At 42.6% G+C, this 25679-nt stretch overlaps 1 protein-coding gene and 1 non-coding gene across 2 annotated transcripts in view; one reads left to right on the top strand and one right to left on the bottom strand.

Annotated features, from left to right (window-relative positions):
• Positions 1–1363: 1363 nt before the first annotated feature.
• LOC126456036 (uncharacterized) overlaps positions 1364–25679 on the bottom strand; it is a 164263-nt gene continuing 139947 nt past the window's right edge. The window contains exons 4-5 of the mRNA XM_050091792.1: positions 15798–15879; positions 1364–1979 (exon numbers count right to left, since the gene is read on the bottom strand). Coding sequence (XP_049947749.1) covers positions 1364–1979; positions 15798–15879 — 698 coding nt within the window. The remainder of the gene's footprint in view (positions 1980–15797; positions 15880–25679) is intronic.
• On the top strand, positions 9923–9997 carry Trnay-gua (transfer RNA tyrosine (anticodon GUA)). The gene has a single exon. It is a non-coding gene; the product is annotated as a tRNA-Tyr (tRNA).

The raw sequence follows: 25679 nt of genomic DNA, 5'->3' as shown, positions 1-25679 counted from the left end.
CAAGTGAAGTTCGCTTCTAGTGAATCCGAGATAGGCGTAAAAAATGATAAATTTTACGCTTGAGTGGATGGTCAGATGTAGCGTAGGTGGACAATCAGCTTTATGAAATTACCTGGACACTGTCTGGATAGAAACAATATCTATTCGATACACGACGTAAGAAATGTCAAACACTTAGTTCTAGTGGGGCAATGAGTGAACCAAACGGCGAAAGATTTCCCATCTTACGCAAGAGGTTCTCTTAATCGCCTGGGTTATTCGAGCACGTCCCCCGACGGATCCAAACTTCCATATAACTCACGCAACAGAGTAACGCCCCTTATCCATGAATCCACTTGCTCGCAGCCTATCTGTATTCCCGCAAGGTTTCGGATAGTGTTGTCCATCCGCACTGAAATATCGAAACGTCGTATGGCGTATACACTATATATTATATAAGGATATTTTCTGTTCTTTTAGACACGCATGACCGAAATAACAGACAACATCCATATATTATCTAGCCGAATCTGGTGCTCAAACCGGCTAACGATATAGCATACTAAACGTATTGTGTACCAGTTGCGATTGAGCTGTGTGCACTGGTATATATCGAATCTTGGAGCAGCTAGAAGGCAAGTCCTAGTCCGAAAAGAAGAGAGTGATACGAATCAAAAGAACGATGAACAAAAAAAGAATAGATCACGTCAATACTATTCGTTGTAGCATTCGTTGTCGTCTTGGGAAGCATCACTGCGGTGTGGAGGGTGGCTCGGGGATCCAGTTTCCTCACTGCGGACAATGATTTAAGTTTTGAATGTATGACTGCTGTGAGCTCTACACTTGTAGGGTGGGACTGTATGTATAAAGATTTTAAAGTGTGCTTGAAGGAAGATCAGTGATTCTTCTAAGACAATAATCAAAGGCTACTTGGGCACTTATAAAAAATATATACTCGTATATTTTTTTATTCTGCACGAAATACCAGACCATATTAACAGGACGTAATAGACGTATTAGACTAAATCGCGGAGTGCCGTAATGTGTGTTGAAAGGTAGCTGTAGAATGTACAGTCCAAACTTGGATAACGTAGACAATGAAATGCCAACCAAGTGAGGAGATATGCTCATTCCTTTTTGATAAAGGCAGAGATTTCAGCAGAAGGAGTCTCGAAACATAAAAATCCGGAGGTGCTGCGCGATTCCCGTCATTCTGAGACAGCATAGCGTCCAACGAGACCCACCAGCGAGCTGAGCTGGCCGCCGCACGTACCGCTTACGATACGAGTGCATCGTGTCCCCTCGGCCCGGCACCGACGTCCACACCCCCTCCGTGGGGGGCGGAGACGTTATAGTGCCCCGGCCAAGGGGACACGAGCAATCCTCACGTGCGCACGAACTTGTAGACGACGCCGAAGACGAGGACGCTGACGAGTACGAGGACGAGCGCCGTGACGACCTTGGCGAAGGCGTTGAGGCCCGACTCGCCGTCGCGGCCGAGGGGCGGTCCGCCCCCGGCGCCACCCCCGCGCCCTGCGGCCGACCCGCTGCCCCCGCGCTGGTCGCTGCGGCGCCGCTTGCCGGCCAGGCCGCGCGCCAGCGCCGGGAAGGCGAGGCTCTGCGTGAAGGTGAGCTTGTGCAGCGACTCGCTGAGCGAGTACGGCCCCACGGAGCCACGCGCGGCGGCGCGCAGCAGCGCGTACTCCAGGTCGAGCGCGTCGAGCAGCGAGTAGCGCGCAGAGCTGCGCCGCCGCTCGCCGGCCACGCCGCCGCTGTCCGAGGTGCGCGACGAGCAGGCGGCGCCGTTGAGGCCGCACAGCCCGTGGTAGCTGCCGCCGAACGCCGCCGGCAGCGCCGCGCCGGGGCCCGACGCCGCCGCCACGCTCGTCAGCGACGACGCCGACGACGACGAGCAGGACAGCGGCGCCGACGCCGCCGAGTGGTCCTCCAGCGTCTGCAGCTCTGGCGAGCACCGCTGGGGCAGCTGCAGCGACAGCAGCCTGCCGGCACAGGGGGGACATTATACTGAAACGGGTTTCAACTAGAGTTCTAACACTACAGTAAGCTACTGTACAAAACTACTAGGGCTGTTCAGAAAGTAAGTTCCGATTGATCGAGAAATGGAAACGGCTGTGATAATCAAAAATATTTTGTCTGCAACAGATAGCTACAGCTTCCAGCCGCTGCTCTACACAGTCACCACTCCGACTTAAGACATTTGTCTTAGCCATGTACCAACTTTCCAATACCCTCGTCATAGAAGGCAGCCGCCTGTGCTTCCCGTCAATTCTCTACGCTCATCTATAGCTCGTTGTCTGTGCGAAAATGTTGTCCTCATAGCCAGTAGTTAATGTGAGTACAGAGGGAGCCAATTACGGGCTGCATTGCGGGTAATCAAACACTTCCCATCGAAAACGCTGCAGCAGCATTTTCATTGCGACCGTGAATTGTCACGTAATAGAAACCGTATGACAGTTCTGTAGTGTGGGCTGCATAACATCAGGCGAAATCTCTCACCATGACCTCGTAATTGGCGGGAGACATTATTTTCTACGCATCTTTATGTGCTCACCATGCGCTCCGAACTGAAAGGAGCGAAGTGATGCAACCGACAGGCATACTAGAGACACTGTCGAACACGTATGCGCAAAGCTTTATTACATTGTTACAGTGGTTTTCATTTCTTGAGCGATCGGAACTTACTTTCCGCATATCCGTCTTATAACTAAGTGCAGACTACGGTAGTGTCTATGGTAGCTTCGTTCAGTTATTGTCGAACCCGCGCTACCTGTACATTAGGTGTGTTGCATACCTGTTGGGCGTTACATATACGCGCTCAGTGTCTTACTAGACTCCACTCTAAACCGAAAGTGGTGAACTGTCTAGAACAGGAGTATCCAACCTTTCAGCTTACATGGGCCACATTGGAAGAAGACGGATATAAACGATCCTTTACTCTAAAATAGCAAGATGGAATTAATTTGATACTTTATCCATGAGTCTTCAGCAGAGGAAAAGGTGTAAATATGGGCACCCCTCACAAAAAGGGTATAGGAAGTGCTGCAGTCTGGCGACCGGGACTGTAAGCGGTGCCTGCGGTAGCAGTTCTAAGTTAGAAGCATAGTTTCAAGCAGCGTAGTTACAGCGTCGGTTATTGCGCGAATCGGTGTTTGCTCAGGACTGCAAACGTTTGGCAGGTATGTGAAACCGTTTTCTTTTTATATCCTTCTCGTTAGTTTAAAACAATTTCTCAGTGATATTCGGAATAACGGAATCCTAAGCTACTTTTAGAAGCAAGTTTTACGTAACACACGCTTTCAGGATACACGTGATAGTGGCCTTGAGGCTTTGGTTGGTGTAATATGGGCCCATTGAGTTGCTGTAAAAAACGGCCCCTATTTAAAGAGGACCCATAATTACACCATCTATTCTCTTAAACAATGTAAAATATTAAAATGATTTTATGGGGATATGGTTAGCCGAATTCTGTTTAAAGTTCATATATACAACTCACACAGCAACAAACAAACAAACAGAATTTTCAAATTGCGATAATAGGCTCTAGGGCTTTTGTTCGCCCTTGCAGAATGCCGACAACAAAGAAGCGCTATGAATATAAGAACCAGAGGCATCAGTAGGATAAATCTCGGATGGTATGTGCCATAGCAGCAGTGACAGCAAAACGGTTATTGTGAAAGGTGCTGCAAAAACATTCGGAGTGCCTCGTGCCACTTTGCAGAGAGTTCTTAAACTTGATAAAATCCATGAGCAAGCGGTTCAAGAGACAAAGCTTGGAAGGAATCCGATTTTAACTGCAGACCTCGAAAAACAGCTACTTTCTTATCTCCTTGAGATGGAGCAAAAATTCTTTGGGTGCACTTTGGCGAGTTTGAGAAGAATGGCATTTTTACTTGCTCAGAGAAATAGTTTGACAACCCCTTTCGAAGGAGGAGAATCAGGACGAGCTTGAGCTGACCTTTTTCTTGAGAGACACAAGGATCAGCTGTCAATTCGTAAACTTTGTGGAACTTCATATGCCGGAGCCTTAGGCTTCAATAAAGAGAATGTGACGCTTTTCTTTGATTTATTGACAGAACGCTTTCAACAAGCACTCATATCCAGCAGACTGAGTGTCCATTGCCCTAAGCAAAAATTCAAAAGTGAAAGGGATGAAGGGGAAGGAGCAAATTGCAGCACTAATGTCTGCAGAAAGAAAGGCTACGATTTCAGATTTCTTGCTTAAATGTGTGAAAGTTGCTTTGTGTAGTCTACCATTTTGTATTATTGTAACCAATTTCATTAAAATATTTCAAAAGATTTCTTGCACCGTTTGGTGGAAGCCCGCATTTTCAGCTCTTTTTTTTAAAGTTCCATTTTACAAGCTTTTTTTAAATCTCTGTTTTCGAATTGAAATAATGGATACTAATCATTATTTCGCCTCTCATCATTTCTTGAACTTGTTATAGTTGTTAATGAAGGTATAAAGCCTAGAATTTTTACAAAAGAAGGGAACTTTAAGTCAAAAACAAAAGAGGGTGTCCATATTTACACCTTTTCCTCCAATATTTTGTGTATAAGTAATTTAAAAAAATGTGAGTGAAATCTTATGGGACTTAACTGCTAAGGTCATCAGTCCATAAGCTTACACACTGCTTAACCTAAATTATCCTAAGGACAAACACAAACGTCCAAGCCCGAGGGAGAACTGGAACCTCCGCCGGGACCAGTCGTAAAGTAATTACAAATTATAGAATTAATGTGTCATTTTACTTTGAATATGGAAACTAATGTATCAGTATCAGGTTCAATAGAGGTGGCTGCAATTCTCATGGTATTCTCAGGATGTTAATCTGAGTGTTGGGCGTAGTTTTTGCTGTGTGCTCTACTCTTGAAAATAACTTTTCATAGACGTATGTCGTTTCAAACAAGGTTGACATGTATAGTGCATGATGTGCTACAACGGATATTTGTCTCTGGGCAGGTATAATTTCAGAAAGTGCAATAAAGAGACATGGTCAAATTTTTCTTTAAGTTGGATGTAAGACTGCAAATTCTACGCATTCCACCTAAAATCTTGTGATAACGAATCTATACTTTTTGTGAAAGATGTCGTATAAATACAAACATTTTTAATAATTTTTGAGAACCTTTCTCTTGGAGAAACCGTCTTGCAGCTAAAAGTACTTTGAGAATGGAAAACAAACAGCATCGACAGCAAAAAAATTATTTCAATGGTAACCGGTGTTGGTCAGTATTTGACCATCCTCAGACCCTCAAATCATGACGGTACGAGCGGCGGTGAATGGAGCGGGTATTCTGCCTCAACGAACGTCAACTGCTCAGCTGTCTTTTTGCCGATCGCGTGATTGGTGCCCCTCCTTGGACCGCATTGATACTTGCTTCAGGCAGCATGCGGCTTGTGGGCCGCAGGTTGTACACCCCTGGTTTAGAAACAGAGTGTGGATATATAAATGGCTGCCTAGCCTACGAAACATTTTTGTTATTCATAGTTATCCTTCCGTGTGTTACTTAAAAATAAACAATATTTTCAACAAAATTGAAATGGTAAATGTTTAATTCAGGTTTTATTCGAAAATGGTTCATTTGAAATATGAAAAAGAGGGCTGATTAGTAAAAATAAACAATACATATTTATCGTAGAGCTCTAGAAAACGCCATTTCCTCAACAAAAACAAAAAATAAGAAAAGTCGCAAAACAAAAATATATGAAACATCACTTCAATACTTTTTCGAACTATGTAAAAAATGTTTCTGTTGCCGCATTCATAAACAACTTTGGCATTTTTCAATAATAAGGAGGACTCTTGCCTTTGATTACGACGAAGAACGTTATAATGTGTACAAAATAACAATAATTATGTATATTATGCTTGTGCATCAAACAGTGTATGATGTTTCTAAACGGTTCATCCGTTTTGGGAACACTATACGGTGGATAGCCATTGAGTCCTAGTTATAACATTTCAGTATGAGTACAGGCAAATGCGTGTGATTGTTAGGATTTAGTTTTGTTTCAAGCCATAAACCGATGTAGCGTGGAAACGCGTTTAGCTGTGACATTGATACATTGATTCTGGCGTCATTGTGAAGAACTTACTGAGCACTACCAGGACTCAGACTGAGACAATAAAGGTATCCACCGAAATATCAGCTAAAATCGGTGCTAAATTTAATTATAAAATAATGAAAGATGTTGTCTCATATGACTCTTGTATATGCTCGGAATTATAGAATACGGAAGCCAGAGGAAAGCTCGGGTCGAAAGGATTGCAAAAATCCTGAAATTTCCGGTGCCGAGCGAATGCGAGTGCTATGACAGCGTCGAAAAAGAAATCAATAAACGGTGCAAAGCGATTGCATAGCTGACCCATCGGGGTTATGGAGGACAACGATGGTCCAAAATCGTGATTTATATATTGTTTTACCATTACGCTACTCTGCGTAACCACTGTATGAAATACATTACTCCACTCCATTTTGGTCTGATGCAACAACAGTGGTTAATGTTCCGATAAAAGAAAACAGTCTGTGATGCAAGTGTTTTATTAATAATGACGCGTTTTGCATCGGTACCGCCCATCTTCAGATTATCTTCGACAGTAGTGACCGCTCTTCAAGATAATCTGAAAATGCGCTAACCACTGGGAAAGCGTCGTTACTACGTAAACACCAGCAACAGAGTGTTTTCTATTTTCGGAACGTTGTATGAAAAAGACATAATTAATCTACATATTCATACGAAACTCACATGATTTCCCTCGAGAGTATGGCGCTGTGTCTCATACTGCCGGAAGGGGCGTACAGGTCTCGAATTCCTCGATTGGCTTCCAAAGTCACCAACTCTTACAGTATGTAATTTTTTGTGGGTATTTGTGAAAGTGTCTTTGCATGTTACACCGTTTGCAACACCTTCGGGTTAATTGTGACGCGGTATAGCGACAACAGCTAATGCAATAATCCCAGATATTTCCACAAAAATAAGGGGGCAGTGTTTGCCTATGCACAAGTCGTTTGTCGTGCATCCGGCGAAACGCACATCGAACACTGGTGAAAGGTAAACAAAAATTTTGATCTTATACGTAATTTGCATGCATGTAACAGATATATCCTTGGGAAATCGTATGCTTATATTCAAAATAGAAAGGTAAAAGTATTTCTTTTGAAATGTCGTTTAGATTGTAAAAAAGAGAAAAATTTGTGAAAAAGAGAAAAATTTGTGAAAAAGAGAAAAATTTGTGTAAAAGAGTAATAATTTAGCGGAAGGGAGGCAGTTTTCTTTGTAATAATAATCTAAGGTATTACTGTAGACTGCGATTATACTTCTCAGACAATAAAAGCAGTTTGCGCACGCAAAGAGTAGCGGAACCCTGGAGTTGCCATCAAATTCTCATACAGCAGCATTGATGCAGTAAAATACCAAAATGTAAGGGGATACGCGATTTTTTTGTAAGTTATAAACGGAGAAGTGAAGACAGAAGAGAAAGACGTCGCAAGAGGCAAGATCTAAAGACTTAAAGATTCTTAAAAGATTTTTTCAGTGCGTCTCACTCTGCGGGACGGTGCTCAAGAGCCGAAGGGGGAATAAGCAGCATTTACGTAAGTTAATCTGTTAATTTACAAGACAGTTCGCCACCATATTATCGTCTTTCCATGGAGGAAGGAACACCTAACGTACTGCAGCTCTTGCGACAGTCGGCTTCTGCAGAAGATGCATCTCAGGTGAGCAAGCAAGTACGTTTCTCTGGTGACAGAACTATATTAGATAGACATCGTGCTATTCAACTGCTGTTTGTAAGTTTGCAATTTTTTTTGGAAAAAAACATCTATTTATACCATCCCATGGCAACATATATTAACAAAACTGGACATTGACACGATCCCACAAACTGCAGTCAACAATCTTTCGATAGACACTTCATGTCTCAAGTTTCATTCCGATTGTCATTTATCACAGTCTTTTGATTGTCGTTTCACGTACAGATTGCGTAATAAATCTGAATTATTCACATTAATTTGCACATTTTTAGTCCTAAACATGAAAAGCCGATCTGACTATATAAACACACAGCAGTTAGGTAGAGACAGAGAAGCAATTTATCTATCGCAATTGTTATATAAATACTATAGCGATTCAATATTTGTACCTGTTTCATATAAGTCTAATTGTGTATTTGTATGCGAAATTAAGTCAACCTCACTTAAATAAGGCGAAGCTATTAGCCGTGTACTGAATTGTTTTGGCGAAACAGTAGCAGACGAAGAGGTAGCATCTTGCGTGTGTTCATTGAAAGTATTTTCCAGTTTTACTCAGGTTGACTATCCGGCATATTAGTAGGAGGTAGCATCCTGCGTGTGTTCACTGAAAGTATTTTCCAGTTTTACTCAGGTTGACTATCCGGCATATTAGTTTGATAATCATTTTACAGTTCCGCGTCACCGCGATATTTGTATATGTTTTTACGTTGGTTACTGAGGTGCCCCTGAAATTTCATATATTCCGATTCCTGCATATTTTAACCTTCCAGCAGACAGTGCTAAGTCTTTCCTCCTCCCCCCCTTCCCACCCCTCCTATTGCATCCACACTATTGGCTCTTGACAGATCGTCAATCTTTCTATGAGCGTATTTGCATTGCAATACTTCGCAGAATGCTTTACGAATGCGGTAGATGGAATGTGGATTCTCGCCGCGCTCAGTATATTTGATGTGATATGTGCCCTTTGGGCTATGCCGAATGGCGAGCACGATAGAGAATTGCGGGAATCTTGGGACTCTTGAGCGCCTTCGGTCCCTCGGGACAGTGTGCTGTGCGAAGGTAAAGTGATATGTCTTACCGAATGACGAAGATAAACTCTAAGCGGCTGAAAATATTGGGGAGAGCTATTTAGAGCTAAGGTAGCCTACCGGGGTCCGTTGTAAAGACCAGTCGTTGTTAACCAGCTTGACAGTATGATGAAACCCCAGGAAACGAAGTCAAAATAAGCAGTTTACGATTCCCTGCTACTTAAAATAATGACTCCTCGATACTCGATGACGCCTAATCGAGTGAACGCTCAACTCCTTTCATTATTCCTCCCCTCTCCCCCCCCCCCCCTCCTCATTCCCCCTCAGATTATATTCTACAGCTCTTACCACGAAAAATTATGGACAAAAAGCTATGGAAAAATTACTCCTACGTGATTACGAAAAATGAAGACTGGACATATGTTGAGGAATTGAAACTATAAGTATATTGGGTTTATTCGAGATGATTTTAAATCAGTTGACGTCCCTGAGCTCAGGGTAGAAGGCCTGCATACCTTTCCCTTTTACAGCAGTTATTCAAGCAGCTGTGAAAGTGTACATTCCATTTATTGCTTGCCTATGACACAACACAAAGGCTATTGGAGCAATGCACAGAATGTGCGATTCAGATAAACGGGCGTGTGCGAATCACAATCATTCCCTCTGTGTTTATAACTTATCTGACGTTAAAATGAGGGAGGCTCTTCAAAATTTTTAAGCAGAATGTCACTCTACACAGACTTTTATATTTTGTGTCCTCCTATATGCGTGAACGTAATTAAGAATGGAACACACTGAGTCAGACTTCATTAAGTGATCTGCCTTTTAGAACTCAATTTTTAATATTATGACAAAATTCATTTCAAAGTAAATTAGTAAAGACAGTGATAACCTTGCTATTTTTTGTTTAAATTACAACACCACCACCATATACTTGCGAATTTATTCGGTATTTGCTTCTTATAGCAATACTCATATCATTCCAGAGTGAATTTTCATTCTGCAGCGGAAGGTGTGCTGATTTGAGACACTTTGACCGGTTCTGTGAGCTAGAGCGGGACTCGAACACCAAACCTTTGCCTTTCGCGGTCAGATGCTCTAGTGGTTGAAGCAAAGCCATCGCGGCGGTTCGTTAGTAGTGCCTGGGTAGCTCAGCCGGTAGAGCACTTGCCTTGTAAAGGCAAAGGTTTTGGGTTCGATTCCCGACCCAGCATACGGTTTCAATTTGCCACGAACTTTCCAATAACTGATGAGTATGTTGGTGTAATGAAACAGTAATCTTCACCTTACGAAATATCGAGGGAAAGTGAAGTAATGGTTTAGTTTGAAGTGTAGGGAGAACAAACGCGGCACCGCACGCTCACACAGAGCTCGCCGCGAAGCCACGGCAGTAGACGCGTTACGACGGCACCCGGCAAGTGCTGTCGTATCATGCGTTCAAAATCGTACAGAGCTCTCGCCTCAGTGGTTTGCTGTGCGGCCTAAGCCGCAGGCGGCCGTTTGCGTGCTGCGCGGTCAGTGCTCTTTCATAATCGGATTAAACGGCCACGAGCATGTGGTCAAACTGCCCGATAAGAGAATAGCTGGCTAAAGCTCTCGCTGGCGGCCAGAGTCACGCGCACATGCGTAGGCATCCCGCGAGAAAATGTTTTCCAACTCACAAGCCGCTGCAAAAGCCACCCCGCATTTCGATGACTTAGTGAGCTACATGTATGAGAACAGTCAAACATGTGATTCAGTGTTGAGTCAGTAGATGACTCAATATCTCCAAACATAATATGCTTTTACAAGTTTCTTTCTGCTGGCTACTCAGCCATCTGCCTTCTTAACTAATAAAATGCACTGAAAACTCAGCATACGTTTGTGTTTTCGTTTCTTCATTCGCTTACTGCTTTCAATTTTTCCTCGTACCCTTTGTAATTTTATTTTCTCACATCGTCTTGAACATATTTGCTAGTCGTTTCCATTCCACAAAATGTAGTAGCGTTATGTACAAATAACTAAAGATTCACGTAATATCTCACTGAGCTCATGATATGTTTTTAGTTAAACATCTCTAGCCTCTCCTAAAGTGAGTGAACAGAGTTCTCTAAACCGGAATTGCCAGTGTCATGGAGGAGCGAGACATCTTCACGTAAGCAGTGATTAAAGAAAGCATTCGAGCACCACCATCCATTTTCAAGCTTACTGATGGGGCTGCCAGTGCAACGAAGTGAATCTCTTGCAATCAGACTCACAATCGCAGAAGACGTACTGAACAAAATGTGATCAGTTTCTGAAACCACTTTTCTGAGAAAGAGTCACAAGATGGATTTCAGGAAACAGATGAAGTAGCTTAGTCAGTAGCGTACTAAAATCTCATACGGATTATCCGGATTCGATCCTACCTGCAAGTTCGATTTTATTTTGTTTTGTTTTCTTAATTGTTTTAAAAATTACAGTAACTTTCAATCTAAGTTAATGACCTGAATTATCATCAACTAAATCATCAAAAATTGTATTTTGTTTGTGAAATGACTGTCACAGGCTACAAAAAAAGTGAATTACACTCATTAATGCTGTATTTTTGAAAAGTTGAATAATGTCAAATACATTTTGATGGAGGTAAATTAATTACCACTGTCACAAAATTCTGGGTGGAGTTTCAATTAAATAAAATTTTTTACATTATCATGTTCAGTTGTCAATTTTGTATTTTACGTGCAAGCACCAGAATGATAATTGTCGTAAAAACATTGAAAACAGAAAAAAAAATATTTTGGCATCTTGTAATGTGCAAGCACCAGAATGACACTGAAAACAAAAAATATTTTGGCATCTTGCACAATTTATGGAGGACGATTGTTTACAGGAATAATTCTTTTTTAAAAGATCTGTTGGAAAACGTGTCTCATTGACATCCCTGAAAACTTCTTATTCTTCAGAAAGCCTGGAAGCATACCAGGCACATCGGATAATTCCTTAAAGATTAGCGATAATAGTGCATCGAGAATGGCTAGCTTCTAGCCGAAATCTGCACAATAAAATTTAAAAAGGACGACTGATCGCTGCAATATATAATTTACAAGTAAATACAACATTCCCAGTGATGGAAAAGTGAATGTCAATTACATCCTGCGGATCCAGGTGAAAATCATTCCGCATGAAGTTCTGAATTTCGTAACGTCTTTGGACGTGCATATTGTGCTTGGTGTGCGACCTTGATCTTTATCCGGAGGTAAGAGTGTGCTATGGCGTTCTCGTAAGAACGACTCAATACACGAAACCCCGGCGAGAAGTGAACAAACGCGCGCTCGAGCTCCACAACAGCGGACATCCATACCTCACGGCTGCGCGAGCCGAACTGCAGGTAGGATCGAAACTGGAACGGCCGTATGACATGCTAGCACTCTACTGAATGAGTTATTTCACTTGTCCAATGGAATGTTACTTCTGATTATATAAGAGATGTGTATGAGCTTACGCTTTACACTTTCTAGCCATTTTTCTCAGAATATTATCGATAGTGTTCTTGAAGCTTCTATGAGTGGACCCCCGTTGAGGTGTACTACCAGCCGATTTGAGTTTCCGAGACCGGAAGGTCCCCTTGTAAGTCAACTTCGCCTGTCAGTATAGAGTATTCGTTTTGCGTCCACGCGTCCACACAATGACATTTGACGTGCTGCTCAGGGGAAAATAAGCATTAATGGCTTTCTCTTTCCACGTATACTTGCCGGTACTAACAAACATAATACGCACGAGTTGTAATGGCGATACTTATTAGCCTGTGAACGACGTAAATAATGATGTAATGTTTTTCAGTAAACCGTCCTCAGTCACCAACAGAAATATCTGCAGTTCTACTCGTTACATCCTGCACACTGATAAGCCAAAACACCATGACCACTGGCCACTGCGACTTTGGATGCAGCCTGGTAGTGTTGCAGGATCTAACGCGGTAACAAAATTATGCAAGTGGAGCAGAAACGGACAGAGGATCACTTTAACGAAGATATAGGCTGAAAATGGGGAAATTAATTCAGATAAGCGACTTTGAAAAAGGGCAGATTATCATTACGCAGAAACTGTGAACGAGTATCTCGAAAATGGCGAAGCTGGTCGAATGTTCACGTGATACTGTCGTGAGCATCTACGGAAAGAGGTAGAAGAATAATGCAACCACCACTAGGCGCTAAACGGTTGGCCGTCCACGACTCTTCATAGAACGTGGTGTTCCGTGACTTATCTGCTCTGTAAAGTAGGATATATGGTGATTTGTGGCATCTCTGCCGAAAGAGCACAATGCTGGTACACGCACAAGTGTTTCGGAGCACATCGTCTGCCGTAAATTGTTGGATATGCAGCTCCGCAGCAGACTACCCCTACTTATTCACATGATATCCCAACGACATCGTCAATTACGATTGCCGTGGGCACGAGACCATCTGGATTCGACCGTCGATCAATGAAAACGTGTCAGCTCTTGAGGTGAATCACATTTTTGCCACACACGGTCGATGGTCGTCTCCACAAACGCCGTCACCGAGGTGAACGTCGGCTCGAAACGTGCAGCGCGCCACAGACGCAAGCTGGTGGTAGCTGTATTATATACTAACAAATAAGAGGGACATTCTCCTGCGCTTGTATGAGACCTGTGGTAGTAATTGAAGACACGCTGACAGCTGCGGACCACCTGCATCTCTTCTTACCCGATGGCGATCTCATCTTTCAGCATTGTAAATGTTAGTGTTTCGGGGCCAGAACCGTGTTACAGTGGTTTGAGGAGCATTGTAGTGAACTTACGTTGACGTCTCGGAGACAAAATCCACCTCATGAAAATCCTATGGAGACCATCTGGGTCACTATCGGGCGCCTCCACCGTGCGCAAATCAGCGGCCCGTCATTTATGCGGACTGCATGACTTTTGTGTAGATATTTAATGCCACATACCTCCAAAAATCTACCAAGAAACTGTCTAATAGCTGATACTCAGAATCTGTGATGTATTTCGTTCCAAAGACGAACAAACAAGCTATTAAGTAGGTGATCATAATGTTTTGACTCATCAGTGTGTATGGAACTCTACAGAGGCGTTCATCAAATAAAGAGTATTAAAAGGTTACTTCATTCCATTTGGAACTTATATGCATCAACATCAGTTGATCTGTGACAACCACAGGCCTAAATACACTATTGGATTGTTTGTAGCATGGAAGCCAACAACTTCCTAATGTTGTGCTAAGGAATCTCTTGCCATGGCTGAATCACGTGCAGGGTCAGCGCATGAAGATTACCGATGGGAGGCTGGTATGTATGTATATTTCTTTCCATCGTATCGCAGACATATTGTATGGGTGACTGTTCAGACAAGTCAAGGGCCCGGACATTCCTCCAGGCATTTGTGTTGTGAATTGCAGGAATATGTCATTTCGAACCTGATGGTAAAGATTTTGACAACAGTGTTTACTACACTTTTCAGTTACTGGCGTGCATTCAGCATCCATTCAAAAATTACCAAATTACTCCTGTTGTCGTTCCAATACATCCCTACTATCTTATCTAGGAATTGGAGAGATATGGGTCTCAAAAATCGCTTTTTTCTTTGAGCCTCCATCTGATCATCCACGGACACTTGTCTATCTGACCGCCACAAAGAGAAGTGAGACACAGTGCTGAACACCACAAATCGTTCAAATGGCTCTAAGCACTATGGGACTTAACATCTGAGGTCATCAGTCCCCTAGACTTACAACTACTTAAACCTAACTAACATAAGGACATCACACACATCCATGCCCGAGGCAGGATTCGAACCTGCAACCGTAGCAGCAGAGCGGTTCCAGACTGAAGCGCCTAGAGCCGCTCGGCCACAGGGGCCGGCTGAACATCACAGAAAGTCGCTCAGTGTACTATTTGACTCCGGCTATACACCATATTGTCTATGGTACGACATCAGTGGTAATGGTGCACGAGAACTCCAGATCTCAACTCAGCACCCGGTAATTTGTTCCGATGGTTTGCGTGACACACTGCTTGAAACGTCTGCCCGGACTTCAGCTGTTGCCATTTTCAGAGCCATTCTAACTATTCTACCGTCTTATGATGATGTATTCTGGTATAACCCATGCCCACTCTTCTATCCACACTCTTGACCACTGTCAACAATCGTTCTGCAGTAATTGCACAACAGCTGTCTGTGATATCCGTCGGTATAAACCTGTCGTATCTTACAAATCAATGATTTGAATCTCAGATGCTGAAAGTTGGCGACAAAATGCACATGCACATCCATGGAGAATACTGTATTACGATATCCATCTGAAAAGTTCCAGTAAAATTAGTCACACTGAATAGCCATCAAATACTAGCTCCTTTCTTTATCTATATAAATAGGTTTTCTCTGTACTGAAAATAAGTTAGTATAAGCCTAAAATTTTAATCAACGTATTCCACAGGTTTGGAAATACTGCAGTATCAGCCTCTTAGTGTTCAGTCAAACTGCTCATTAACCGACTCATCCCATTTTTGTCGGTATAGAGTAATATGTACAGTGTATTTGGCAAAATCTTAGCAACCATGCTGTTCACAGAGTGTGAGTGCAGGTACTTCTACTGGTCACTGGGGCCAGTGCAATGAAAAAGATTACATTGGCATTTATGTCATTTGCATACTAATCATTATAGCTATTACAAGTCATATGTTTTAGGTTGGTTAGTACCTCCATGTACGTGTGGCACAAGAAAGCTATTGATGCTTATTTTCCCTGAGGCAATAGGTCAGGTGTTGAAGCGGGGTTACTTGGAAGCAAAACGTTTAATCTATAATGACAGTCGTAGTCTACTTGGAGATGCGGTTACGACCATGGAGAAATCATCAGGTCCTAAAGATCGTTACGTGTTTGTGAGAAGACTGCTCGGCGCAGGGAAAACGCAACCAACAGATTTATGTGTGTACGTATTAAGGTACCTCACATAGAAGTATCTGCACGTATACCCGTTCCCCGCGTGTGCTACTTAGTGTGGTGTATGGACGCACCTGGCGTGGTCGGGGTGCAGCAACGCGCTGGACGGCCTCCTGGGTCCAGGCGAAGGCGAACAGGCGGTCGAATTCCCTCCCCCTGCCCCGCCGCCGCCAGCCACACCGACAGGGGGCGCGCCGCCGCTGCAGCCGGGCGGTGCAGGTGGGTTCGTCGGGCACGGGCTCACCTGCGGCAACATACAAGACTCGCTCACTCTGACCAAAAAAAAAAAAACACCTGGCGCTGCTGCAGAAAACTGATGTGTTGGTTTCAAAACACGAATAAATCGATAATCTAATTAATCTAGCTGCACACAATCCAAGTGTATCGTAAATGTGTCATAAATACGGATGTTACAATATCGGAGTAGATGCTATATTTGATATCGACTGCCAACACCTAAAGTTGTATCGATACCTCGATAATATTGGAACACTTGTAATAACACCGACAAAATCTAAAGGTGTTTACTGCTTTAGTAGGTATTTTTAAGCTTCTCCTTAATACAAAGGAGTTTATTTAGAATACAATGCGAAATAGATAAGCTGTCCTATGTTTTCATGTAGAAATTGCATGCAAGGCTGATTCTAGAAGTCGGTCAAGCGGGGGGAGCTAATGGGGAGGGGGTGGGGGTGTTTGGGGGAATGGAATATGATATAACAAAAGTAAAGTTGGAGTTCTCTACCGACAAATTGGTAAAATGTGGTGTTGCTTAAAGTAGTGTTTGGTAACTGTTTTGGAGTTCAGGATAAAAACTGTGTATTAATAAATAATAAGACGCCTATTTTAAATTAATTGATATTTATTGGTTTAAGTAGTAAGTTATTTGCCACTCTTATTATTTTATTAAAATGTGTTTGGAATACATTGCAACCTATATTGCTACATAATTATAAAAAAATGATTGAATCTCTTGAGGTTATACAGGGTGATTCAAAAAGAATACCACAACTTTAGGAATTTAAAACTCTGCAACGACAAAAGGCAGAGCTAAGCACTATCTGTCGGCGAATTAAGGTAGCTATAAAGTTTCATTTAGTTGTACATTTGTTCGCCATTTCAGCCAATAAACTTTTTGGTCCCTTTTTCTTCGAAGGTGCTACTGTAACTGGACTACAGTATCTGGAGATGTTAGAGAATTGGCTGTTCCCTCAGCTCGAACAAGAAGCACAACAATTCATATTTCAGCAGGATGGAGCGCCACCACATTGGCACTTATCTCTCCGTAACTACCTGAACGTCAACTACCCGAGGTGATGGATCGGCCGCCAGGCAGCCCGTGACAGAGCACTTCATCACTGGCCTCCAAGAAGCCCTGATCTTACCCCCTGCGATTTTTTCTTATGGGGGTATGTTAAGGATATGGTGTTTCGGCCACCTCTCCCAGCCACCATTGATGATTTGAAACGAGAAATAACAGCAGCTATCCAAACTGTTACGCCTGATATGCTACAGAGAGTGTGGAACGAGTTGGAGTATCGGGTTGATATTGCTCGTGTGTCTGGAGGGGGCCATATTGAACATCTCTGAACTTGTTTTTGAGTGAAAGAAAACCTTTTTAAATACTCTTTGTAATGATGTATAACAGAAGGTTATATTATGTTTCTTTCATTAAATACACATTTTTAAAGTTGTGATATTCTTTTTGAATCACTCTGTATAATCGCTGATTTCTGAAGTCATTTTATCCATTATAATATGTTACTCCATGGGGAGTACCCCCCGTCCCTTGCCACCGCCCCTGCTTGCATGTAACGTAAAATACATACTTACACATTTTAGGACGAATATTCCATACACAGAAATTAGGCATTTACAAAGGTAATCAGTAAATACAACCATTCCAGCCTGAAACAAAATAGTACCTACACACTGTGCTACACATTCATACTAGTATTACAATGTAGTATCATAAGCTTTTCTTTAAAGCAAATGCATTCGTTTAGAACAAGACTTTTAAGGGTAAAACATTATTCGAGAATTTGTAAGTATTGCGATGCGTTTGCATGAGTATAAAATCAGTATTCCATTTACTTTTCCAAGGCAGTGGGTACATATTTAATACTACTATGTTGTTGAAACCTATTTTGTTCATTAGAGGCAGCAAATGTCACCTGGTTTTAACCATTGCCATTTTGTTTTCTGTGTAACACAAAGATAATGCAGAAAATTTAATTATCATTAAATAGTAGTGCAAACTTATTATTTCCCCCAACAGCATTCAATACTTAAGGAACTGATAGCCTGACATTTCTTGCAACTGAAATTATCGAATACTTGGTATCGTAACTGACACCACATACTGTGTATTCAAACAGCAGAGTCGGTATTTACTTAGTTCAGTGACTTTTCCCAGACGGCCGAGGCCACCTCCGGAATTAGGGTAGGCAAGCCCGCACCGTATCGAATCCACTTCAGGGATTAGCGAAGTTGGGCCAGCCAGTCTAGGTACGGTTTTTAGGCGGTTTTTCACATCCCAGTATGTAAATATTAAGCTGGTCCCCAAACCCATACCCTGCCTCTGCTACACAATTCGCAAACAATTAGAGAAGGCTCTCACACTTGATCATGAGATTTACTGTAAACGAAGACAGATGGGGTGCTCAGATTCCATCCTCGTGGAGTGGTGGCGTCAGTAAGGGCATCCGAGCACCAACTGTCGCTAATATTACCAAACCCGTGTAATTGTACCGATACACTAGAGAAATTGGAAAACGCAAGAGAAGAAGAAGGAGACGAAGGGGAAGAAGACTCAAATTACAAATATCGTTAAGTCCCTGTAAATCAACAAAGGTTGGGACTACAACACGCTCTCATTTTCACTTTCAAACTCTGACAACGGTACGTACAAGATGTTCAAATACTCTGTTACCTAAACCTACAGTGTGACAGTACAGATCCGGGAAAACGAATAGAACAAGGTTTTATACTACGATGATTGGCTTATGTGTTGTAGCATAACAACCAGTCATATGTGCCATGCATCCATCCATCACTAAACACTCGTAATTACGCATTATACGTACACGGGTTGAGACAGCCAAAGACAGGCCACCCTAAATATACCCAGAAAGAATAAGTACAGGGTGTCCAGAAACAACCTGAAAAGCTTGTAGGGGTGTTCCAGGGTAGGTTATGCTGAGAAACAATTGTTAAGAAAAAAATGATATACGTTGCTCCTTTTCTGAGTTAATTAGAATTGAAGTTAGCCAATCAGGCCGTTGTACGCGCAGATTCAAGCGTCCAGCTAGAGACGGTGTCGCCAAATATGTTCTTCGTTTGGTTCCCTAAAACCGATCAAGGGGGCGATAGAAAAATAGGACATGGGACGGTAGTATGTATCGCACCCGAACCAAAGACTGAGCAGTCTCGTGCGCTGTTATTTACGCGATGAGAACAACTGACACTAATTATATTTGGCAGGCCTCTTGAATTTGCACGCACAACGGCCTGATTGGCTAACTTAAATGCTAATTAACTCGGAAACGGCACAAAGTATCGAATTGTCATCGTAACAAATATTTCTCAACAGATCGTATCCTGCAACACTCTTACAAGCTTTTCACACACTTTCTGGCCAACCTGTGTATTGACGAGCGGTTTTCCCCAAGTTATAGCGGACAATGCGGCGAATTTTCCGACTATCTCTAGTAATTTTTATCGTTTATAGTCGCCGAATTGCGACTACCACTTTATTTTTTCTAATAGAACTGTACACGTCTTTCTGTGACATTTGAAAGATGCGTCTATGAGAACTTCAACAACATAACTCGTATGGAATTCTATCAAATAGTATCAAGATAACAGCGCACTAACAACTGTCCAGCCGTTAGGAGAAAAGGTTCCACAAACGTCTACCCTGTTATACCAAATACAAATGAGCAAGTAACTCGGGTACGGTTCGCATGTTTAGTGTCACGGCTGTCTACCAAATGCTCAAAATGTTGACCTTGACCATTGCTGCACGCTATAAAGTGATTCTGGAGAAACAGTACCGTACGGTGAATTTCAATTGGAGTTAACGCCACCATAGACCCATGTTATGAAGTATTTCATGCCTTCGGGAATTGTCAGTGTTTCTTAATAGCCCTCTTGTTTTAATTTTCTCTGCAGATAAAGTATGTAAGCGTTAAGTCTGGTGACTGTGAAGACCATTTTGCATTTCCCGAATGAGTGTTTGTCTTTACATGTACGGAATGGGAGAGACATCTGTCATTTTGGTCCCACACTAATGCGTCATGTCCGTGGGCTCTCTTCCAATAACTACGGCAGCAGCACATTTTAGAAACTCAATATGCCTGAGCGTATTAAGATTCCCATCAATGAAACAGAGATCAATGATGCGGATCTTGACAAACATGCAACATGAAAGTTGTTTTTATGCACTTCTTTGAGTCAGCGTGGGTTTTCAGATAACAAATAGTGCATATTGCGAAGATTGACTTTCCCATGGTTTGTAAACGATGCTCCTGCCTCAAGCAAAATTTGTACAGGTATGACCCATCACTATACGCTTTTTGTAGATAACATTTGGAGGACTGAAATCAATTTTTAAAGTCATTGCCATGAATCTGTAGATGTAGCGGAATATGAAGGGAATGAAATGCGGTGGCATGTAGTGTTCACGGAACATATGTTTGGTTGATTCCTGTTGTACTTCCCAGATGCCTCTTAGGAACATTTGTATTGCGTGGTACTGCTGATGAAATGCTAGTTTCATTTGTCTCATCGGTTGCTCTTCTATTTCTTTGCCGTATTTTATTCTCCACACTTAAAGTTCTAAAACTCCTTTTTATAATGTTTGCAAAGACAGATCGTGAGTGCTTGGAATGTTCGGGATACTCTTCGGCATACAACCGGTCCGCTGCTTTAATAGTTTGCCAATATTTGCGATAGACGATATTTACTTTTTCGACTGTCGTATCACTGTGAACGTCTCAACAACGTTACGAGTGTGTTATCTGATTCCTACAACGGCACAACCCAGACTGATGGGCTTCGAGCGCACAGGCAAATACAAGAACCATATCTCAGTGTCCACGTACTTAGCTAAGTGGTAACGCGCTTGCCTCCCGTAGAGCGGGCTCTGGTTCTATTCCAGCCCGCGTTGGAAATTTTCTCCTGGGTGTTGTGTTGTCCTCATCGTCATCTCATCATCAAGGATTCGCGAGTCGCCCAATGTGGCGTCATCTGAAATAAGGCTTGCAACCCGGCGCCTAACTTCCCCGGACAAGGCCTACCGGCTAATAATGCCACACGGTAATTTCATTTCATATCTGAGTCACGTTTTTACGTACATTTAGTACAATAGGGCAGACGTGTGTTGAACCTTTTCTCCTGACGGCGGGGCAGTGGTTTGCGGCGATCTCACCTTGGTACTATTTTATCAAGTGCCGTACACGTTAGTCGTTGAAGTTAGAAGATTCTTTCAAATGCCACAGAAAAAAAGTATATAGTTCCCTTAGAAGAAAACACATTCGGTGCCGTAATTTGGCGAATATAAACGATAAAAATTACTAGCTAACCTCAGGAAATTTGCCAAATTGTCCTCTACAATTTGTTGTAAACCACACGTTTATATATTTATTCATCGTGGATGTTTTGGGGTGATCGTCTTAGCTGCCTCGCCGTATTATTTCGATTTATTCACATACTATGACCTCAGATTTGCTAGTTATGTAGAACACAAAATGTTAAGCCACATTTAAAACACACAATGAAGCTCGACGTTGGACTTGAACGGACGATCTCAGCGTTATGAGACAGCAACATCACCCATGGAAGTGCAGGGCATGGAAACGTGAACACACAAAACATGCTTGTTCCTCACTTGGGAAAGGGTTTCAGGAGAGAAAATCGATAACATTCGTTACTACATGTTACATGTGTTACATAATGACGTGTTGCTAGAACAGCTTGAATTTGTCACCCTATTCACTAATAAAAAGTTGCTTCTTAGGTAAGAGATTACCTCAAGAAATATAGCCCAAAGTATCGTATAGGAACTTGCTGGGTTAAGTATCGGGTTCTGTTCTTCTAATCCGGTACACCCCAATTTATCTGTCACAAGCATCAAAGGACGTAGGAACACCATCGTTCTTGAACGATGTGTTTTGATGAACGTTCACCACTACATTCTCATGAAGTTCTGGCGATAAATGACTAAGGACGCGTAATACATGTGGTGGTAGCATGTCCGGCCCAATAAGGTAATCACTAAGAATATATGTATGGTGTTTCATTAGAGGCAACTATTTGTAGACACGGAATAGATTCTCTCGTGCCCAGATGTGTCTCTTGTACATTCCTTCTCGTGTAAACACGGCTTGATCCAAAATCCATATCCTCGCAATAGATCTGTGAAAGCAGACCGATATTTATTGAAACACTAAAGAACCAGTTTTGTAGAGGCGACAATGCATGTTCTCAGAGAAGCTCTCACGTGATTCGGACACCATGAGAGACCTGAAGGTGGTAACTGCCCTCGTGGAAAGTCCTCGGAGACACATTACGCAGAAAATTCCTCGTCTCTCAAATTATCGGAAAATTGTACTCAGGAAGAAGAGAGACAGCTTAGCTATAGAAGTTGTTAACAACCTCTCGAAGAGAATCCCAACTAAATCCACATAAAAACATGTTGGAAATGGCTCGAAGAATCCATTATGAATGGTATCATATAAAATCTTCTTTATATAGTTACAAAATAATGAAGCAATTTGGTACAGATGGTAATAAGACATTTCCCCTCGTTTTGGTGCCAGTAAGCAGCACCAAATGTTTGTGAAAATGTTTTTGATACACTCTGTACATTCTCCAGTTCGCTGTGCAGTAAATGATCGAAGGTGTCTCTCATATTATAAAACATTTCCGCTGTTGTTCTATTTGTCTATAGGGAGATTAAAAGTTGCCTGCATGTTTTATCATTACCAGAAAATACAGGGTGTTCACAAAAAAGTCGAATACTTTGAGAGGTTGTAGTACTCATCGGAAGAAAAAGAATAAATCCAATGAACATGGATCCATAGATGTATACTTTCTGAGATAAGACCAAAAATATGAGTCGGAAAAGCATAATTTCTCCGATAAACACGTCTTTACAAGAGGTGTTTAACGTGGCGTCCAGTCGTGACAATGCACCGTTCGGCATAAGGAATGATGCGCCCTTTGAAGTATACCCGGTTGTTGTTGTACGATTACCTGCTGGCACGCATTGAAGACGCAAATCTATAGTGTTCGCTCATCGTTGACTGGCGTGGCGTAGACTAGTTCCTTCAAATGTCCCCGTAACCAAAAGTCTAGGGGACTGAAGTCTGGTGAACGTGCAGGCAAAGATGCACCCCCCGTCGCCAGCCCCGACGAATCCAGCGGTTCTGAAATGCCTGCGTCAGATGTTCGCGCACATAGTGGCGAAAGTGTGCTGATGCGCCATCATACATGAACCACATTTGTATTCGTTGTTGCAAAGGAACAGCCTACAACACGGTAGGCAAAACATTAATGACAAAGTCCACATAATATGCCCCAGTTAACCATTGTGATAGCACGTACGGCCCTGTTAACCTGTCCCCAAGTATTCCCGCCCATACGTTGACTGATAATCGGTGTCGATACCTTCTATCCTGAATTGCTTGGGGATTTACTTCCGTCCATACATGCTGATTACAGAACTTCATACCATCATCTCTTTTGAACCCTGCCTCATTGGTAAATACAATCTTGGGTGTGAACAGTTGATCTGCGGAACACTTCTGCAACAGCCATTGACAGAACCGCCGTCTGCCATAATGATCCTGCAGCCTTAAGGCATGAACGCGCTGTAGATGATATGAGTGCAGCAATTGTTCATGAAGTACCCCAGGATAGGAGAGTGAGGCATGTTTTTTGCTGCTGCTATCCGTCGGACACTGGTCCCAGAGATTTCTTCCACTGAACGTACCACACATTCCCCCATGTCACGCGTGCGGACTGTGCAGGTCGTTCCAGTGTCCTCTACCGAGTTGCAAGGATACATTTTTCCCTCAGATGGTGGAAAAGTGTGCAGGATACCTTATCAGGGAGCACTCTGCACTGTGGATAATATTCAGCGTAGAGGGCACGGGTTCGAAGGCTACGTCCATTTGCTAATCCATAGCAGAATGTCATATCCGCTTTTTCGTTTGTCGAATTGTAGACGTCCATTGCTAACGATTGGTGGAAGGGAGAAAATGTAAATGTACTACGCCGTTTGTGTGTACAAATAGCGCTATAACAGTAAACATGTAATTGAATCCGCGTTTGGAAAAAGGTAAAACACCATGTTACGTGCCCAGGGTTCACAGTAATGTACAATAACGCAAGACATCATAGTACCCTCTGCCGACACGGCTGAGGATGCGCCAATGCAATGACTGTGCTAATATCTGCAACCAAGAGTCGCGCAGCCCTTCCTACAAACGCCTCCCGCGCCCGGGTTCCCGGGTTCGATTCCCGGCGGGGTCAGGGATTTTCTCTGCCTCGTGATGACTGGGTGCTGTGTGATGTCCTTAGGTTCATTAGGTTTAAGTAGTTCTAAGTTCTAGGGGACTGATGACCCTAGATGTTAAGTCCCATAGTGCTCAGAGCCATTTGAACTTCCTATAAACACGTGTTTATCTCGTAAACTATGCATTTCCGGACCCATGTTTATTGGACTTATTTTTCTTGTTTCGATGACTACTACCACCTTTTAAATTATTCAAGATTTTTTTTCGAGTTCCTGTATAAAATGTCAAGCATGCGAACTGTACAATACCTCCACTGTCAGAGGTGCAAGGGTACATGTGTCTCTCACGCGCTGGAACTGTATAAATACTGCTTCCTTAAATTAACAGCTTTTTGAGAAGAGAATGTTCACTTTTCGTCAGTAAGTTCCTGTATGTTCCCCGCGGATGACGGAAATATTTCATTGTAGACTACAGGGGTCAGTTACTGCCTTTACGAATTCTTCAAGCTCTGTTTTTAAAATGACGTCATGAAGACTACGCTCCTCTTAGCAGAGATTAAAAAAGGTCTCTTTTAGAGATATATACCGTTTTTGAGAAATTTTCCTATAAATTGGCATTCCCTGCGTTTTTCTTTATCTGGTTTTATTTCTTTATTACACTTGGCATTACTTTGTATTACTGAAAGAGGTGGTGCAGTTACCACACTAGACTCGTACTGGAGAGAGCGACGTGTCAAACCCACGTCCGGCCATCCTGAATTAGCTTTCCCTTGATTTTCTTAAATTACTGTGCATGGATAATATCTTTGAGAAGGCGCGGTTGACTTCTTTCCCAATCCATTTTAGTCAGAATTTGTGTTCCGCCCCTATTGCCCACGTTGTCGACGGGACGTTACACTCCCATCTTCCTTCCTTTTCATTTTTCTTGTTTCGCATTGTTACCTCTATATTTTTAAAGTCCTTACAGCGGTAGCAGGATTGTAACAAAATCCGTTGTCGGATTCAATGCACTTTCATGGATTTATTGTCTTTTATTTATTGACATTTGAAGAGAGTTACCGTTCCGTTCACCATGTGCAAAAATGGCTCTGAGCACTAAGGGACTTCACATCTGAGGTCATCAGTCCCCTAGACTTAGAACTACTTAAACCTAACCTAAGGACATCACACACATCCATGCCCGATGCAGGATTTTAACCTGCGACCGTAGCAGCAACGCGGTTCCGGAATGAAGCGCCTAGAACCGCTCGGCCACAGTGGCCGGCCTCACTACGTGCAGATATTGTCTAAGGCATTCTGGACGTTGGGACTGTTATTGAGTGATCATTCTTCACTATACATATTAACATGATCAGGGAAGAGCTTCACGGTCAGCTCGATTACAAATAGGAATATTATCTGCAGTCCTTCTGCATTTTCTTCTCTCACCTCACAGCAG

Source organism: Schistocerca serialis, chromosome 2 (assembly GCF_023864345.2).
Source record: "Schistocerca serialis cubense isolate TAMUIC-IGC-003099 chromosome 2, iqSchSeri2.2, whole genome shotgun sequence".
In the NCBI taxonomy this organism is placed as follows: Eukaryota; Metazoa; Arthropoda; class Insecta; order Orthoptera; family Acrididae; genus Schistocerca; species Schistocerca serialis.
The sequence above is the reverse complement of the archived record's forward strand: the minus strand, read 5'-3'. Positions and strand labels throughout refer to the sequence as shown.